Raw genomic sequence first — 20,361 nt, 5'->3', positions numbered from 1 at the left:
CCCTGACCAGCCTGCATACTGGGAGAACAGGGTAGAGCCATGGAAAGTTCGTGCCCTTTGCGGGGAGGAGGAGCCTGGCCTCTCTCTCCTGTTCTGGGATGTGGTAACTAGGAATTCAATTTGTGAGGTGGGAAAACTGGCTAGCAGACTCTCGCTTTGCTGAGCGTCCTTATTTCCATTTTTTTTTTCTTTTTGCCCGGTAAATTCCATTTTTCTTACCCTTCAAAGTGTCTGCAAGCCTAATTTTTCATGGCTGTATGACAAGGACTCTGTTTTTAGCTGTACTAAGGAGAAAGTTCTACAACATGATGAACTGGGGCTGCCTGGCTGGCCTGGGAGTTAACTAAGTCTTTGTTCTAGACATCAGTGAAGTCCCCAGAACTGGAGCTGTGATTTCTTGGTGAGTGCTGAAACCACCTTGGATTCTGGGAAAGAGCAGATGGTAGGAGCGCTCACAGCTGGGAGAATCCCATTTTTGCTCTGTTCCTCAGTTTCCTTTCTCTATGTAACAGGAATCATGAAATGTATGAACATTTGGAGGGGCTGAGCTAAAGCTGCTCTGTAAATAAGGGCTGCTGGCACCCCATATTCCTCCCACCACAGAGGGACACTATTCCAGGAGGAGATCTGTAGTGCCATTTGTTCATGATGTTGTGGAAGAAAAGAGTCAAACTCTGTAAAATATTGGAAGAGATTTATTCTGAGCCAAATATGCATGACCATGGCCAGTGATACAGCCCCCAGGAGACCCTGAGAACATGTGCCCAAGGTGGTCAGGGCACAGCTTGGTTTTGTATGTTTTAGGGAGACATGAGACATCAATCAAATACATTTAAGACACATATTGGTTCCCTCCAGAAAGGGGGGACAACTTAAAGCCAGTGGGGCTGGGGGTTTCAGATCCTAAGTACATTTAAAATTTTTGTGATTGGCTATTGTTTAAAAGAGTTATTATCAATAGAAAGGAATGTCTGGATTATGGTAAGCCGTTGTGAAGACCAAAGTTTTATCATGCAGATAAAGCTTCCAGGCTTCAGAGAGAGTAGATTGTAAATGTTTCTCTTTTTTTTTTTTTTTTTTGAGACAGAGTCTCACTCTGTTGCCCAGGCTGGAGTGCAGTGGCATGATCTCAGGTCACCGCAACCTCCACCTCCCAGGTTCAAGCAATTCTCCTGCCTCAATCTCTCAAGTAGCTGGGATTACAGGCATGCGCCGCCATACCCAGCTAATTTTTGCATTTTTAGTAGAGACAGGGTTTCACTATGTTGGCCAGGCTGGTCTTGAATTCTTGACCTCAAGCGATCCACCCACCTCGGCCTCCCAAAGTGCTGGGATTACAGACGTGAGCCACTGCGCCCGGCCGGATTGTAAATGTTTCTTATCAGACTTAAAATCTGTGTTAATGTTAATGCTGGTGCAGGTCAACTTTTCCTGAATTCCAAAAGGGAGGAGGGCATCATGAGGCATGTCCGACCCCCGCTTCACATCACGGCCTGAACCCCAGTCTTTCAGGTTAACTTTGGGATGTCCTCACTGAGAGGATGGAGTCCATTCAGATGGTTGGGGGGGCCCGTAGAATTTTATTTTTGGTTTACAATGTCATTCCTTCAGGATGCAGACCTGACTCTGGGGCTTTGAATGAGTTCTGGGCTGCAGTTGAGATTAAGGTCACTTGGCACTAGACACAGGAAGTATACCAGGGACCAGTTTGGTGGCCAGGCTTCACTCTTAAAGGGCTGCTTGTTAGAGGCTGATGTAAAGAACCTGGGCAATGTCATCTGAGAATGGAACAAAGGTGAGCTTCACGTGAGATGGAATGGGAAGTCCCTTTGGTAACCCCTGCCACACAAGTTTCTCTGTAAGGAGGCATGTGATGGCTTCAGCCCTTGCCTTTGGATCTTATAATAGTGGAACAACTGGGGGAGTACCAGAGCCATGACTGGATTCTGATAGAGGGAGCTGGAAATCGGATCCCACACCAAAAACTCAAGACTGGAGTCCATCTGTTGATAGCAAGCAGGTCTTATCTTTATTTTGTGATGCATTATTTACTTCTCTTTTTTTTTATTATACTGTAAGTTTTAGGGTACATGTGTACAACATGCAGGTTTGTTACATATGTATACATGTGCCATGTTGGTGTGCTGCACCCATTAACTCTTCATTTAACATTAGGCATATCTCCTAGTGCTATCCCTCCCCCCTCCCAAAGCACTTTCAACTTTTGTGTGTGTGTGTGTGTGTGACGGAGTTTAGCTCTTGTTGCCCAGGCTGGAGTGCAATGGCATGATCTCAGCTCACCGCAACCTCCGCCTCCCAGGTTTGAGCGATTCTCGTGCCTCAGCCTCCTGAATAGCTGGGATTACAGGCATGTGCCACCATGCTTGGCTAATTTTGTATTTTTAGTAGAGATGGGGTTTCTCCCTGTTGGTCAGGCTGGTCTCAAACTCCTGACCTCAGGTAATCCGCCCGCCTCAGCCTCCCAAAGTGCCGGGATTATAGTAGTGAGCCACCGCGCCCCATTATTTACTTTTCAAAGCGTTGTTCAATACATTCTTTCATTTTGATCCTCATGACTCAGTGATAGGGGTAGAGCAAATATAAACAGCCCCAATTTCGAATAAGGTAAGTTGAAGTCTGAGAAGTTAAGCTCACAGAGGTCCCCTGGCTAGATAATGGCAGAGCCAGGACTGTAATCATCAGGACTCCTGACTCTGACACTGGTGCTTTCTCCAAGACATAGTTGGGAAGGAGAGAGACCCCACAGTGAGGAGTTCACCGCAGGCCTTTTCCTCCTTTCCTCCTCTGTTAACTGGAGGAGAAAGTGGAGAAAGCCAGAATCGACGTGGATGGGAAGCTAAGGGGCCATCAGGACCATGATGCCTAACTGAGCACACCAAAGCAGAGGAGGCTAGCAGTAGAAAGTAGGAAGTGAGGAAGGAAACAGGTGGAGGTTTGCATGGACACTTCCTGTTCACAAACTTCTTATGTTCTTCATTTCATTAACAGCAGCAGTGGAATTTCATGGACAATTGGCGCTGAGCACTAACTGGGACGTAATGAGAGACGAAGGATGCAGGTAAAGGCTGTTTGAATTTAAATTCTTTTTCTTCGGGGGGATGGAGGGGGGCAGATTTTTCTAAAGGCAATTTTAGTGCTGGAAAAAGTTTCTAGCAAAGAGCTTTTGGACTTTTGTGTCTTCTGCTGACAGTGTTAAGACTGATGACTATCACACAGCCCACTGTTTTCTACCCGTCGACCTTTAGATGATGGCACCAGATGAGAGAGAGGGAAGGATGCCCAGAGACTGGGGGTCTGACCTTGGATAGATTTTGCCTCTTAGACTTGGGAAAACACACTAGATACATGTCCACTATCAGCAGTGAGCTAGAATGAATCTCCCAGCAATAGTTATTGCAGAATCACCATATGATATAAAACTCTGTGTGGACCTGGGCATAGATGGGGCATTAAACGAGAAGGAGAAAATAAGGTAACTATTCTAGGAGTGTGTTATCTACATGACAAACCACAAACACACACACACACACACACACACACACAAGGGCATAAAGCATTCAAAGAGAGAAGGATACAAGGTAAGGTAAGACTAAAGGTAGAGGTAAGTGGGGAGTCGGGGGATTGGGTGAAAAGGAAGTGGGGAAGAAGGCTGTTTTGAGCAGGGCTCTAGGACAGAGTTGAAATACAGATTGGCAAAGCAAGAGAAGAATACGTTAGATAGAAGTAGAAGCTTAGATGGAAATAAACCCTTTCCCGAAGAGGATGGCAAGCAGGTTGGCTTGGCTGGATTGAAGACTCTGATAGAAAACAATGGAAGAGGCAAATAAAGTCAAATACAAAAAGAAGGCCATTTTGTGGGAGGGTTTAATTCTAATCTTAGGATTCACGTTATGAGGCCATAATACATATTTGGCTACTGGAGAGTATGGGTTGGAAGTTGATTAGTTACCCAAGTGCCAGGGTGACCAGGACTCTCCTGTTCTGGATGGGTGAGTGTAGACATAGATGGGAAGCTAAGTGGCCGTCAGGACTGTGATGGTTAATTTTATGTGTCAACATAGCTAGACCATGATACACAGATATTTAGTCAAACTTTATTCTATATGTTTCCAGGAAGGTAATTTTTAGATGAGATTAACACTTAAATCAGTAGACTTTGAGTAGAGCAGATTACTGGCTATAATATCGTGGACCTCATCCAATCAGTTGAAGGCCTTAATAGAAAAAGACTCACCTTCCTGGAAGAAAAGGAAATTCTGCCACTTTTGGATTCAAACTGCAACTCTTCCCCAGGCCTCCAGCCTGCCAGCCTACTCTGCAGATTCTGGACTTCCTAAACCTCCAGAATCACTAGTGTTATGGGCTGAAATATGTCCCCTCTGTCTGCTGCCCACTCCCCAACATTCATATGTTGACATCCTAACCCCTAGTACTCAGAATATGACTCTTTGAACATAGGGCCTTGAAAAAGTGATTAAGGTTAAAAGAAGTCACTAGGATGGATCCTAAGCCAACAACACTGGTGCCCTTGTTAGAGGAGAAAATCTGGACACAGACATAAGCACGCACAGAGGAAAGGTCATGTGAAAACACAGCAAGAAGTCAGCAGCCTGCAAGCCAAGGAGAGGGCTCAGAAGAAAGCCACCCTGTTTGCACCTTGATCTTAGGCTTCTAGCTTCCAGACTGGTGAGAAAATAAATCTCTCTTAAAGCTACTTAGTGTGTAGTATTTCCTAGCTGACTAGTTCAGGGACAGTGGATTATAACTTCCTTGAAGCAAAGGACCGTGGGCTATGCCTGTCCTCCCACTCCGTGCGTTGCCCCTTGTGTGTGGACTAAATGATGTGCTAGACTGGGCTTAGAAGCCTTGGCACCTGCTACTAAAATACAAAAAATTAGCTGGGTGTGGTGGCATGCACCTGTAGTCCCAGCTGCTCAGGAGGATGAGGCAGGGGAATTGCTTGAACCCAGGAGGCCGAGGTTGCAGTGAGCCAAGATCACGCCACTGCACTCGAATCTGGTGACAGCGCAAGATTCTGCCTCAAAAAAAAAAAAAAAAAGAGAGAGAGAGACAGAGAGAGAAGTCTTGGCACCTGGGTTCTCTCCAGTGGGGATGCACTGCTGAGGAGGCACAGGAAGAGGGTGGAGGCAGTGGACTTAGCTAGGAAGTGGTAACAAGAGCCTCAGAAGGGGAGGGATATGGCAGGAATTTTATGTTCTGGTTGGTTGGTACCAGGTTGACCATGGGAATCACATCAAATGAATAATAACCTGTGCTGACTTATTTTGTATTCTCTGGTGTGCCTAACATAATGCCTAGGACTTAATACTCAATAAAGGTTTTGTTGAATGGGTGACTGAATAAATGGCCAAGGCAGGGCTGGAAGATGGAGCCATCTTACACTTTTTTAAAAACTGCTTAAGCATACATAAATGCAAGCGTGTGCCTAGAAATCTTCTGGAAGAAATTACTAACAGTGGTTACTTTGGGTGAGTGGACTGGGATAAGAAGGAAAGTTTACTTTTTTACTGTATACTCATACTGCTTATACATTTTCATGAACATATGATTCCTGGGTCACACAGCAGACTATTAAGTGTATGAAGCTGGACTCAATGGAGAGGCAATGACGGCAGAAAGCCTTTTATTTTATTTTTTTTGAGACAGGGTCTTGCTCTGTCGCCCAGGCTGCAGTGGTGCAATCATGGCTTACTGCAGCCTTGAAATCCTGGGCTCAAGCAATCCTGCCACCTCAACCTCCCAAGTAGCTGAGAGTACAGGCATGAGCCACTATGCCCAGCTATTTATTTATTTATTTATTTACTGACTGGTAGAGATGCCGTCTCACTATGTTGCCCTGGCTGGTCTCGAACTCCTGGGCTCAAGCAATCCTCCTGCTGTGGCCCCCCAAAGCACTGGGGCTACAGGCAAGAGCCACCACACCCAACCCAGAAAGCTTTTTAACCCACTATTATTCCCTGTCTTCTCTGTTCTAAGTGCCAGCACAATTATTGAGATCAGAACACTTCAGTCTTCACACACCACCCCACAGTGCCCAGAGAGAGCACAGAGTGATGGCGTAGAGCCCCAGCATGAAAAGGTAGCTTCGGAAGAGCAGTCGGTCAAAGTGGGACAGGAGGACCAACCACTCTGCCTCCTGTTGGTCTGTCTGGTCCTGAGTTTGGAGGTAGTTGCTGATAGATTGAAGCTGCGACCAGACTTCCTTCAGGGTTCCTGGCTGGGCCAGGTGCTGTCCATACAGCGAGGACTCTGTGTGATGGAGGAAAACACCCTGGGTGAGCCAGGGACTACCAAGACCCACCTGGACTTTCTCTTGAAGCTGATGGCCTCATCCTTCAAGGAAAGTTGTAGGTGAAACTGAGCAGTGGGTTGTGTTTGGGTTGGCTACTCTCCCCACCCGATTAGGCGAGGCAAAGTTGTACTGCAGGAAGCCTCGGAGAACACCTCAGAGCTGTATTATGTAAGCAGGGTGTATGTGTGCTAGATCCATTCAGGAGATTATTCTGAGCTAGAGGTCAGCCCATATGGACTCAGTAGGAGTTTTAGGGGCTGGGATGATTCTTATACTTGTTCACATTAAGCAACTAGAACCTAAATGTACACAAGCTCCGTGTATGCATGTGTGCACGTGCATGCCAGCACTGTGCTATTCTGAAATCAATGGCTCTGTCACTTTGGGTAATTGGTTAAAACTGGGGATAAAAACAAACAAACAGGCCAGGCATGGTGGGCTCACACCTGTAAATCCCAGCACTCTGGGAGGCCGAGGTGGGCGGATCACCTGAGGTCAGGACTTTGAGACCAGCCTGGCCAACATGGTGAAACCCCGTCTCTACTAAAAATACAAAAATTAGCCAGGCATGGTGGCACACGCCTATAGTCCCAGCTACTTGGGAGGCTGAGGCAGGAGAATAGCTTGAGCCTGGGAGGCAGAGGCTGCAGTGAGCAGAGATTGTGCCACTGCATTCAAGCCTGGGCGACAGAGCGAGACTGTCAAAACAAAGAGTAACTGAGGGCCTGAACTTCAAGCCAAAATTAGACTTTCAGCTGAGCGCAGTGGCTCACACCTGCAATCTCAGCACTTTGGGTGGCAAAGGAGGGAAGATCGCCGGAGCCTAGGAGTTCGAGACCAGCCTGCGCAACATGGCAAAACCCTGTCTCAAAAAACCAAACCAGGCCGGGCGCAGTGGCTCACGCTTGTAATCCCAGCACTTTGGGAGGCCGAGGCAGGCGGATCACGAGGTCAGGAGATCGAGACCACAGTGAAACCCCGTCTCTACTAAAAAATACAAAAAATTAGCCGGGCATGGTGGCGGGCGCCTGTAGTCCCAGCTACTTGGAGAGGCTGAGGCAGGAGAATGGCGTGAACCTGGGAGGCGGAGCTTGCAGTGAGCCGAGATTGCGCCACTGCACTCCAGCCTGGGCGACAGAGCAAGACTCCGTCTCAAAAAAAAAAAAAAAGAAACCAAACCAAAACAAACAACAAAACAACAAAATGAGACTTTCTAGAAAGCCAGAAGGAGGCAGCCTTCAGTCTCCAGAGAGATAATATAAAATGCCACACCCAGGCTAAGAAGCAGTTGTTTTAGGTTTTTCACATAGGCCAGCGCAATACCTAGTACATCACCAACGGGAATGAATTTTTAAGGTGATCAATCCAGACAGGAGAGAAACACAAAGCTTCTCACCCACCTGTTACCACAGCACGCTGGGCCCTGGGTTCCACTCCAGGCCAGTCAGCATCGGTGTCCCCTCGAAGGCACAAGAAGGGCTGCTCCTGTCCACCACGCCGCTCATCATGGAGGAATTTGACCAACACGATGGACTTAGCTAAGCTGAGAACCAAGAAGGCCATGCAGATGGTGAAGAAGTGCCCTGAGAGAAGCCAGAAGAGGTGCAGTTAGCCTCCAGTCTGAAATGCAGCATCAGATTTTTTTGTTTTCTTTAGGGACAGGGTCTTGCTCTATTGCCCAAGCTGGAGTGCAGTGGTGCAATCATGGCTCACTGTAGCCTTAACCTATTGGGCTGAAGTGATTCTCCCTCCTCAGCGTCTTGAATAGGTGGGACTACAGGCACACACCACCACACAAGGCTAATTTTTTTTATTTTTTATAGAGACAAGGCCTCATGGCCGAACGTGGTGGCTCATGCCTGTAATCCCAACACTTTGGGAGGCTGAGGCAGGCAGATCACAAGGTCAGGAGATCGAGACCATCCTGGCCAACATAGTGAAACCCCGTCTCTACTAAAATACAAAAAATTAGCCGGGCATGGTGGCGGGCACCTATAGTCCCAGCTACTCCAGAGGCTGAGGCAGGAAAATGGCTTGAACCCAGGAGGCGGAGGTTGCAATGAGCCAAGATCGTGCCACTGCCCTCTAGCCTGGAGACACAGCAAGACTCCATCTCAAAAAAAAAAAAGAGAGAGAGAGAGAGTGAGAGAGACAAGGCCTCACTATGTTGTCTTGAACTCTTGGGCTCAAGCAATCCTCCTGCCTCAGCCTTCCAAAGGGTTGTGATTATGGGTATGAGCCACTGCATCTGGCTTGCTCTTTTTTTTTTTTCCTTCTTTCCTTCCTTCCTTCCTTCCTTCCTTCCTTCCTTCCTTCCCTCCTTCCTTCTTTTCTCTCTTTCTCTCTTTCTTTTTGTCTCTTTCTCTCCCCTCCCCTCCCCTTCCCTTCCCTTCTTGCTCTGTCACCCAGGCTGGAGTGCAGTGGTGGGATCATAGCTCCCTGTAGACTCAAACTTTTAGATGCAAGCAATCCTCCTGCCTCAGCTTCCTGAATAGCTGAAATCAATGGCTCAGTCACTTTGGGTAACTGGTTGAAATTGGGGATAAAAACAAACAAACAGGCCAGGCACGGTGGGCTCATGCCTATAATCCCAGCACTCTGGGAGGCCGAGGTGAGCGGATCACCTGAGGTCAGGAGTTCGAGACCAGCCTGGCCAACATCGTGAAACCCCATCTCTACTAAAAATACAAAAAATTAGCTGGGTGTAGTGGTGTGCACCTATAATCCCAGCTACTCGGGAGGCTGAGGCAGGAGAATCGCTTGAGCCCAGGAGGCGGAGGTTGTAGTGAGTACACACTCAACGCCCTATTGATTTTTAAAATTATTAGTAGAGATAAGTTCTCGCTATGTTGCCTAGGCTGGTCTTGAACTCCTGAGCTGAAGTGATACTCCCACCTTGGCCTCTCAAAATGCTGATATTACGGGTGTGAGCCACCATGCCTGGCCAGCATCAGATCTTTCCAGGTGTCATGTAAGATGAGTGTCCAGTGACCCCGAGGCTGCTTACCAATCAGAGGGGTGCTCCCTACACTCCGCGGCACCTGGTTGGACATGTTGACCCTGAAGACGGTGTAGCCCACCAGCACACTGGTCTTGAACACAATCCTGGCTCGGCAGTTGGGTGGCAGGTAGAAGCTCCCCAGGTCCACCAGCATGAGAAAGATGCTAGGAATCAGCAGACTCACGACATAGACCAGGGGGTGCCTGCGCATCACCACCTGGCCAGGAACAAGCGGTCTGATGAAAAGAGGATCTAGGCCAACAGACTCAGATTTGGCCAAATTCATAGCCAGGAATGCTCCCCGAAGTCCCAACGTTTTTGCATAATGTGAAAAATCTGTCTAATTTATCTTAGAAATATGTTTCAGGTTACTTTTTGGTTTAGAAAAGAGAAAAAAATCCTTTAAGTTTTACACAGAGCTAATATTAATATTATTAATAGTTATAATAAGAAGCAGCAGCTAGCATTTACTTACCACTTGCTGTGTGCCAGGCACCAGACTCAGTGGCTCATAAACTTAACTTACTCAGTCTTCACAACTTTAAGGGCTGGGTATCATTAACTTCATTTTACAAACAAGGAAACTGAGTTTCAAAGAGGCTGAATTCCTTGTTTAAACTCACACAGCTGGTAAGTGAGAAACTGTTTTGAAACTAAAATCTTCCTTCTGAAACCACTTATTATGCAATATATTGCATTACTTTTGTGAGTGTGACGGAATTTCGCTTTTGTTGCCCAGGCTGGAGTGCAATGGCGCAATCTCAGCTCAACCTCCGCCTCCCAGGCTCAAGCAATTCTCCTGCCTCACCCTCTCAAGTAGCTGGGACTACAGGTGTGTGCCACCATGCCTGGCTTATTTTTTGTATTTTTAGTAGAGACGGGGTTCCTTTTTTTTTTTTTTTTTTTTTGAGATGGAGTCTCACTCTGTCGCCCAGGCTGGAGTGCAGTGGTGTGATCTCGGCTCACTGCAAGCTCCGCTAGAGACGGGGTTTCACCATGTTGGCCAGGCTGGTCTCGAACTCCTGACCTCAGGTGATCCCCCTGCCTCGGCCTCCCAAAGTGCTGGGATTACAGGTGTGAGCCACCACACCTGGCCTATTGTATTACTCCCTCAGAATGCCCAGAAGGAACCAACCCTGCCCAAGTCTTGATTTCAGATTTATAGCCTACAGAACTGCCAGAAAATGAATTTCTGTTGTTTTGAGCCACCCAGTTTGGGCTACTTTGTTGTGGCAGCCTTGTGTCACTAATACATGTGACCTGCCAAGTAATGCACAGTGGGCAAATGGCAAAGAATGGACCAGAATGTACTGCACTGCCTTTAGTCGTATGTCAGCATGATATAGGATTAGGCACATAGTTTCTGGAGTCAAGTTGCCTGGGTTCAAGTCCAGGCTCCACCAGTCACCTTGCAGCCTCCTGTAAGTTACTTAACTTCTCTGCACCTCAATTCATTTATTTGTAAAAATGCAGATACTTGGAGCACCCATCTCCTAGGGATGTGAGGATTATAAGTACAAACTTTAAAATGGTGCCTGGCATAGAGTAAGTGCTCAGCTTTGTGGTTATTGCTATTATGTCTCCCTGGGCAGATTTTGTGGATCTGTGATAGATGTCAGGAACCTTCATTTGTTCATCTTTATGTCCTAAGTGTTCACCATGGAGCCTGGCACATGGTAAGAACTCAAAAGGTGTTCATTGAATTGTATTGGAGTCTGGTAGCAGCGCTACTTTTAGTTCCAATATAATGGAAGTGTGGAGTTAGCCCGAATGGAGGCTACCCTCTTGAGGTCCGTCTTTCTGAGGGCAACATCTCTGCGGATCATGCAAGGAGCAGTGACTCCTGCTTCTGCTGAGTAGAAGGCATGTCGCCTCCTCAGTGAGACACTGCTCTCTGCAAAACTGCCCCTACATACAGCCTATCATTTCTAATGGACTAAAGGAGCTGGTGCCTTTAAATTCCACAGAAAGGGAAGAAAAAGCACTTTAGTTTCAGTCCATGTTCCCCATTAGACACCCTTCAGGTGTTAGCAATATTATGCCACAATTTCATTATCCATTAAAGCCAGGTAATAATAAGTACACAAAGGTGTTTGGAGCCTATTGATGTTAATGAAAGAGATCAATCTAATTCCGAATGTGTGTGTGGAGAGCTCCTTGGAGATGGAATAGGCCCCAAGGTTAGCCTGTAATTGCCTCGTTGATGGTAGACCCCACCAGTACTCAGTTTTGCATGACCGTCTTTATGACACAGCTGGAATTTTGACGCCTAGACTCCACTTTATACAGAAGAGCCCATTTCCCTCCTCTCCAAAGCCCCTCCCAGCATTCCCAACTCAGAAGCACAGGAAAGTTGCTGCCATTTAAGCACTGGAGTCAGACTTTCTTGGATCTAGACTATGGGTTGCGCTGGATTAGCAGAAAGTCAGTCCGTGATTCCCACATCACTTGAGTGACCCAGAAAGGATATCTAGGGCTCTAAATTCTCTCTCTCCCTCTCTCTCTCTCTCTCCCTCTCTCTCTCTCTCTCATATGATCTGCTGGCACTTAGAGGGATCTTGATCTTCTATCAAGTTTATGAGCTGCATTCAATAAGTATCTCAACACAGTTACTCTACCTAATTTAGAAAAAAAATTATAACAGGAAAAGAGGATAAATGAAGTACCTTTCTTTCCCAAATGCCCCCTTTGCATTTTCTAGGACACCCTGTAGGCACCCCAATTCCTGCTCAAATAAACACGTTACTCGGTGTGAGGATATCTGTGGTTGGGCTCGGTTTAGTTTCCACAGCTGTCCACCCTTTTCCATCCAACATGAGTTCCTAAATTGTATTCCTACCTCCTCCCACTTCTACCCTCATTCTTTAAAGAAAAAAAAACCACTGTCATGCAAAATCAAATGCTCACCCTGCTGTTTCTGGGAACCAGCACCTCCAATAATATATTGGAGGAAACCTCCCCTCCCATGGCTGCTGGACCGGGTCCCAGGCTGTACACAGACATCTTTGTAGGGAGAAGTGCCTGTGCCCTGGGCTCCCTGTGGAATGTAGCCTGACTCCAAAGCATCCGTGGTGTCCTCTGATAAACAATTTGTGTCCCAGAGTCAGCAGCTATGATTGCACATTAGCTGAAACTCATGCGGCGTCCGGAGCACTTGATGTAGTATAAATGGCAGCAGTGTACCTCAGGCCAAGGGCAAGGATGAATTTAGAATAGATTATTGCTTCTCCTCACTTCCCTACCTGTCCCCAACCTCCCGCTGGGCAGCCTGGACTGAGATACAGCCGGCGAGTAGATTAAGAGGAGATGGTACTTTGCTGTCAGGACGCTGGCAGGTCCAGTGTTGGCATAATAGAATCAGGCTCTGAATTTCACAACACTGGCCAAGGGCTGTTGAAGGAAACCCAGGTGACTTGGTTGCTAAATTCAGAGTGGGATGTCTGGTATGGAGTAAGAGAATGAGCCTAGGCACTGTGCACAGAGCAGAAATGCATGGAGGCTGAGCGAGGTTGGGAGGCAGAAAACTGTGATCGTCACCGAATCCACTCTTAGTCTTTCTAAAGCTGCAGAATTGCTCCTGAGTCTGTCTTCCTGCCCCACCAAATATGATCTGTGACTCTACTCAGGATTCTCTCCCTACTCTGCTCCTGAGGACCAGGGCGGAAGCCAGCCCTGCTAGACAACCCACGTCCACCCCCGGGGCAAAAGGACCCATGGAAAACTTCCAAGAGCATGAAATCAAATTGCACCTGCCTCCAGCACACTTCCACTTCAACACATACCCAGGGGGGAAGCATGGCAGTGAGGAGAGCAGAGGAACTGGACCATGGCTCTGAGATCCAGGGAAGCCTCCCTTCCATTAAACAATCTTCTCACTGTCTCTGTTCATCATAATTAAAATGGAGATAGTATATAGAAAACCTTCAGCTGCTGTTGACGAATTAACATTTAGGGTCAAGGAGGGTGACATGTAACTACAAATAATAGCTGCTCTATGGAGAGAGAGAGAGAGAGAATGTGTGTGTGTGTGTGTGTGTGTGCACGTGTGCCTGTGCATGCAAGCACATGCCCTTGTTTACCTGCCCCATCTCTTTCCTGTGTTTGTCTCCTCCGTGCAGTGTAGGTAATGGTGTGTGCAGTGTTCTCAGGAGCGCTTGGTAGGTGACTATGTTCCACCTCGCATGTGCTACTCCTTCACATTTCCCTTTAATGCTCTCCGTTATTCGGGCTGCATTAATAATGTTTGCGGGCTGATATCTTTAAAATTAATGAAGTGTTTACTCCTAGCCAAGAAACTCATTGAAATTTAAAAAAAAAAAAAAAAAAAAAAAAAGCTTGCTTGCTTTCCTTCCCTTTTCCTTACAAGAAAAGTGGACAAACAGGCCACAATGCAAGCTTTGCTTAAAACCAAGCAGAATTCTAGGCAAGATCCCAAAGCCCACCATCAGAGGAGGGTATGAGTTGCGATTAACTACTAGCCAGCATTATACATCAGTCAGGTTCAAACCACAACTGTGTCTAAGAGGCCCAGATTTAACAAGAGCTTTGGTGGAAAGCTGTATACACCTTTAACCAATTGAGGGATACCTGTAACCTCAATAATAGTTTCTTTCTTTCTTTCTTTCTTTCTTTCTTTCTTTCTTTCTTTCTTTCTTTCTTTCTTTCTTTCTTTCTCTCTTTCTCTCTTTCTCTCTTTCTTTCTTTCTCTTTCTTTCTTTCTCTTTCTTTCTTTCTTTCTCTTTCTTTCTTTCTCTTTCTTTCTTTCTCCTTCCTTCCTTCCTTCCTTCCTTCCTTCCTTTCTTTTCTTTTGACAGAGTCTCCCTCTGTCACCCAGGCTGGAGTGCAGTGGTACGATCTTGGCTTACTGCAACCTCCACCTCCCGGATTCAAGCAATTCTCATGCACACACCACTACGCCCAGCAAGTTTTTGTATTTTTAGTAAAGATGGGGTTTTGCCATGTTGGCCAGACTAGTCTCGAACTCCTGACCTCAAATGATCTGCCCGCCTTGGCCTCCCAAAGTTCTGGGACTACAGGCATGAGCCACCACATTCAGAGAATGATAGTTTCTTTCATCACCTCCCCTTAGCATATCTATTGTACCAGAGCACCTTAGTCTAGTCTAAATTTTCCTTCTTATTCCAAAGGTATATTTTTGGGATAATTCATCTTGTGTGCAGTCCTGACTTGCCTGTGGTTTGTATTTTTCAACTGAATCCATTACTTGGCATGAAGGACCACCATTCCCTCACTACCACTACCACTAGCTGACTTTTTGCAGAAAGGAAGAATGCACTGCTGAATACTAATAATGTAGTTTACCAGTTGTGTGAAATTGCTGCAGACCACATGTCAAAACAGTTTCCCAGGGGGCCAAAGAAGGGACAATGGCTGCCTCTGGAGTACAAATCAGCGGGCTTCACTGTCCTGTACCCCACCATCCCCCAGTTTCATGCTGGACAAATTTCCCTATGAACAATGCAGCCAAGGGCTGCATCGGAGGAGTGTGGGTTCCCATCATAATTTTGAGGGGGTTAATTGTTCCCTCTGATCCAGAAGCTACTAGTGGTCTCTGTGGGTCTTATTGGCTAATCCCCTAAGATATTCAAGTTAATAATATTATCATATTATGCATCTGCATCTGGAATTAGTTGATAACTTACTCAATAAAAATAATAGGACAATAATGTTGATGAGAAAGTCTTCCCAATTTGTTGTTGTTGTATGTGGGTTTGTCTGTGTTTTTTCTGAGTAGCAATTAGAAGCCATAATGTGAGTATGTGTGGAAAGATTGGAGGATTCCTGCTGTAGGGCATGCTTCAGGCCTCTGGTGTCTGAATACCAGGCCTCTGGTGTCTGTTACTTCTGGAGGGGCCCAGCATCTCCCACTGAACCTCTGCTCTGTGAAATGCTGGAATGTGGGTGGATGATCAGAGCCTGCTGAAGTCTCTGTTCTTGGGTGATAATGAATGAGAACATGCAATAGAGCAGAAATTCCTTGGCCCATGAGAGAGGCCAAAGGCTGTGGAGAAGCAGGCAACAGGGACAGGTAGTAAAGAACCTACATTAAACTGAATCTGTGCAAATCCTCCAGCGCTGCTCTGCAGGATGCTGTATGTGGAGGACACAGATAGAAGTTCCCACTCACTGTCATTCAAAAACGCCTTTTTGTCATGCTTAATGTCTTCTGGGCTTCTCAGAAAGGCCAGGTCTACGTCTTCCACTGCAAACAACACAAACAATTGACTTTCCCAGAGAGAAAGAGATGCCAACATCCACCCACTTTTCCAGCTCCCAATTCGAATCCTTCCTCGTTCTCCTGCCCTCATAGGCACAGTCTCCTTGGCCTTATTTGAATTAGGGGGTAGGGATGTGGAATAAAATCTTTCTAGTCATAAAAAAAACAACAACTGTGAATTTATGGCTTGGAATACACTCTCTGTAGAATGATGGAGCTTGCCTGCGATGTCTATAGTATTATCCATGGCAGTAGAGGCCTAACACTGTGTTTCCAAAACAACTGCAGTGGGCTACAGCATCATACTTGGTCTGGATTACAGCAGGAGCCAAAAAACTGCAAGAAGAGATTCCAATTTTTAAATAGCCAATTCTCTGCAAGAATAAAATAGACCTGAAGGATAGTATAATATCATTTCACCTATGTGCACCAACCTAGCATTGATGGGTATCTCTCATGGTTTACCTGTATGCAGAATGCTCTTGAAGGTTAGGCTGCAATTCTGGACATCAAATGGAAAAGCATATGTCTCTAAACTGCATGCGGAGACCACCTGGATGGGCTTATAGTTCTCAATGGTCCCAGATGAGTTCACATAAACATAGGGAAGGTCAGGGGATCTTTCAATGTCCACACTATATGAAACACAAGAGAACTTGTTGTCACAGAGAGGATGTTGGTCATTTCAAAACATAGGCTGATTAGGAGATAGTAGTGACCATGAGGTCCAGGACCAGCCTAGCCCTGCAAAAACAGAATCGCATTTTCCATGAGACGATTCACCCTGGTGAAGATGAGCTTTTCAGTGACAGCCTCGTAAGTTAACTCATTCGCTGCTATAACAATGCAGACATAATGAGTAACCTCAACATTAGTAACCAGATCTGTATCTTAAATAATGTGAACACATGGCACTTCTAACCTGAATAGTCCCAACGATATGCTCCCCTTCAACTTGAGAAGCAAAAATGAGCGACACTGACTGAAAGTAAGCAGCAACTGGCCTGACTATACCAAGCAGTCTGAACCCCACAGAAATACACACCGGCACACTTACAACTCATTGATGATGATATCAGGGGCCCAGATGGCACTTAGAGGTAGGGAGATCTCTCTAATCTCATCAAACATGCTGGAGTTCCAGGATAAAAATTCATCATTCCAGACCTGTTAGGAGTAGCCAAAAAGAAAACTTATCAAAATGGGGCAATGTCTGCCTCGCTAAAGAACTAAAGAGGCATTTGGATTAATAATCCAATTTATCAGCCTCTCGGTTCTGTCTGTTAGGAGAAAGGACTTCCCACCTGAATCCTAAAGATGGTAGTCCCAACCAGAAACCAGGGCCATACATCTTAAATGAATTATAATAAATTAGGTCTGCTGCAGATCTAAGGAACCACAAATATAAAGATAATACCTATTTCTTAAATAACTATATTTTGCAGCAGATCCAGATCAGGAGTGCAATATATTTAGAAGAAAACATAATTATTTACCTCTCGGTACCATACACTTGTCTTTAATATTTGATTCTCTGCATCCTGCAAGGCAAAAAGAAAATCCACACTAAATCTTAGAATGTCAATAAATCAAAGGCCAATTCAGCAGTAAGGAAATTCAGAAGAAGAAAATCAAATTTAACCAAATAATGCTGATATTAAAAACATTACCTAGACTCTTCAATACCTAGGTATTCTCATTTCTTACTTATTATGCACACCTGTCACTATGAGCTTTACTATATTATCTACAACAAAATGGCATTTTGCCTGCCCTTGACATCTTGAATGATTTGCTAATCTCTTTCCCACTCTAATTAGTTACTCTACCATTAATCAGACTAAAAAATGTTATGTAGTCTTAGTAATTTTGGGCTAAAAAGATGAGACCAAGCTTTGATTTGTAATCAAGATATTATTCATAATCTTTCAATGAGTGTTAGCTCAACTGTTACTGGCAGCCATTCCTGTTAAGTTACCGTATGTTTGGATTTCTCTGCTTATAAAACAGACTGAATGAGCTTATTATAAGTGAAATATATTTTAGATGATATAATAGATGTGATTTCCCATGTCTGCAATGAGTCCATGATATTTTTAAAAGACCCCCAAAAACAGCAATTTAAAAAACCCTCCTGGCTGGGCATGGTGGTTCATCCCTGTGATTCCCATTTTTGGAGGCCAAGACAGGAGGATTGCCTGAGCCCTGAAGTTTGAGACCAGCCTGGGCAACACATTGAGAGTCTGTCTCTACAAAAAAATTAAAAATTAGCCAGGTGTGCTGGCACACACCTAGTGGTCCCAGCTACTTGGAAGGCTGAGGTGGAAAGATTGCTTAAGTCCAAGAGGTCAAGATTGCAGTGGGCCAGCACTCCAACCTAGGTGACAGAGAGAGACTCTGTCTCAAAAAAAAAGAAAAAGAAAGAAAAAAGAAAAAAACCCTCACCAATTTTTTTCATATCTAATCTAGTAAAGAACATTCTGAAACTCAGATGTTCTTAGGAATTTTTTAAAAAGGGATATCTCACACCGTATATAAACATTAACTCAGAATGAATCATACACCCAAATGTAAGAGCTTAAACTATAAAACTCTTAAAAGAAACCATAGGAATAAGTAAATCTTCATGACTTTGAATTAGGCAATGGTTTCTTAGACATGACAACAAGAGAAAAATAAATGAGATTTCATCAAAATTAAAAACTTTTGTGCTTTAAAGAACACCATCAAGAAATGAAAAAGACAACCCACAGAATGGGAGAAAATATTTGCAAATCACATATCCACTAAGAGGCTTGTATCCAGGATATAAAGAACTCCTGCAACTCAACGACAACAAAAGACAAGCAGCCCTGTTTAAAAATGGGTGAGGCTGGGCGCAGTGGCTCACGCCTGTAATCCCAGCACTTTGGGCGGCTGAGGCGGGTGGATCACGAGCTCAGGAGATGGAGACCATCCTGGCTAACACGGCAAAACCCCGTCTCTACAAAAAAATACAAAAATTAGCCGGGTATGGTGGCGGGCGCCTGTAGTCCCAACTACTCGGGAGGCTGAGGCAGGAGAATGGAGTGAACCCAGGAGGCGGAGCTTGCAGTGAGCCCAGATCCTGCCACTGCACTCCAGAGTGGGTGACAGAGCGAGACTCCATCTCTAAAAAATAAAAATGGGCGAGAGACTTGAATAGACATCTCTCTAAAGTAGATATACAAATGACCAATAAGCACATTAAAAGATGCTCGAGGTCACTGCTATGGGCCAAACTGTGTCCCCCCAAAACCCATATGTTGAAACCCTAACTTCCAAGGTGCCCATATTTGGAGACAGGGCTTATAGGGAGTAATTAAGGTTAAATGATGTCATAGGGATAGGATCCTAATCTCATAGGATTGGTGGCCTTATAAGACAAGGAAGAGAGAAAGATCTCTCTCTACCATGTGAGTATACAGTGAAAAGGTGACCATCTGAAAGTCAGAAAGTGGGCTCTCACCAAGAACCAAATCAGCCAGAACCTGATGTTGGACTCCCAGCCTCCAGAACTGTGAGAAATAAATTTCTGTTTTTATGCTACCTAGTCTGTGGTATTTGTTATGACAGCCTGAACTTCCTAATACAATCACTAATCATTAGGGAAAAGCAAATCATCAAAACCACAATGAGATACAAACTCACACTCATTAGAATAGCTACTGTTTTTTAAAAAGCAGAAAATAACAAGTGTTGGTGAGGATGGGGAGAAATTGGAACCCTTGCGCACTGTTGGTGGAAATGTAAAATGGTGCAGCTGCTGTGGAAAACAGTATGGCACTTTCTTAAAAAGTTAAACATGAAATTACCATATAATCCAGCAATTCCACTTCTGAGTACACACCCAGGAGAACTGAAAGCAGGGGCTTGGACAGGTATTTATACACACATGTTCACAGCAGCATTATTCACAATAGCCAAGGGGTAGAAGCAACTCAAGTGTCCATCGACAGATGAATAGATAAGCAAACTGTGGACTATACATAAATTGGAATATTATTCAACCTTAGAAAGGAAGGAAATTCTACGGCCGGGTGCAGTGGCTCACGCCTGCAATCCCAGCACTTTGGGAGGCCGAGGCAGGCGGATCACTTGAGGTCAGGAGTTTGAGACCAGCCTAGCCATCATGGTGAAACCCCGTCTCTACTAAAAATACAAAAATTAGCCAGGAGTGGTAGTGCACACCTGTAATCCCAACCACAAGGGAGGCTGAGGCAGGAGAATTGCTTGATCCCAGGTGCGGAGGTTGCAGTGAGCCGAGATTGCGCCACTGCACTCCAGCCTGGGCAACAGAGTGATACTCCGTCTCAACAAAAAAAAAAAAAAAAAAAAAAAAAAATGAAGGAAGGAAATTCTGACATATGTTACAACATGGATGAACCTTGAGAACATGATGCTAAGTGGAATAAGCCAGTCACAGAAGGACAAATACTGCCTGATTCCACTTAAATGAGGTACCTAGAGTACTGAAATTCATAGAGACCGAAAATAGAATGAGTTGCTGGAGTGAAGGAAGGAAAAGTTATCGTTGAATGGATAAAGAGTTTCAGTTTTCACTGTTCACAATAGCAAAAACATGGAATCAACCCAAATGCCCATCAATGATACACTGGATAAAGAAAATGTGGTACATATATACCATGGAATACCACGCAGCCATAAAAAATAATGAGATCATGTCCTTTGCAGGGGCATGGATGGAGCTGGAAGCCATTACCCTCAGCAAACTAACACAGGAAGAGAAAACCAAACACCACATGTTCT

At 45.2% G+C, this 20,361-nt stretch overlaps 1 protein-coding gene across 1 annotated transcript in view; it reads right to left on the bottom strand.

Annotated features, from left to right (window-relative positions):
• Positions 1 to 2,004: 2,004 nt before the first annotated feature.
• Positions 2,005 to 20,361, bottom strand: part of HTR3B (5-hydroxytryptamine receptor 3B) — a 40,901-nt gene continuing 22,544 nt past the window's right edge. The window contains exons 3-9 of the mRNA XM_055273202.2: positions 17,070 to 17,114; positions 16,631 to 16,740; positions 16,039 to 16,208; positions 15,401 to 15,558; positions 9,342 to 9,552; positions 7,735 to 7,917; positions 2,005 to 6,291 (exon numbers count right to left, since the gene is read on the bottom strand). Coding sequence (XP_055129177.1) covers positions 6,056 to 6,291; positions 7,735 to 7,917; positions 9,342 to 9,552; positions 15,401 to 15,558; positions 16,039 to 16,208; positions 16,631 to 16,740; positions 17,070 to 17,114 — 1,113 coding nt within the window. The 3' untranslated portion in view covers positions 2,005 to 6,055. The remainder of the gene's footprint in view (positions 6,292 to 7,734; positions 7,918 to 9,341; positions 9,553 to 15,400; positions 15,559 to 16,038; positions 16,209 to 16,630; positions 16,741 to 17,069; positions 17,115 to 20,361) is intronic.

Source organism: Symphalangus syndactylus, chromosome 3 (assembly GCF_028878055.3).
Source record: "Symphalangus syndactylus isolate Jambi chromosome 3, NHGRI_mSymSyn1-v2.1_pri, whole genome shotgun sequence".
In the NCBI taxonomy this organism is placed as follows: Eukaryota; Metazoa; Chordata; class Mammalia; order Primates; family Hylobatidae; genus Symphalangus; species Symphalangus syndactylus.
The sequence above is the reverse complement of the archived record's forward strand: the minus strand, read 5'-3'. Positions and strand labels throughout refer to the sequence as shown.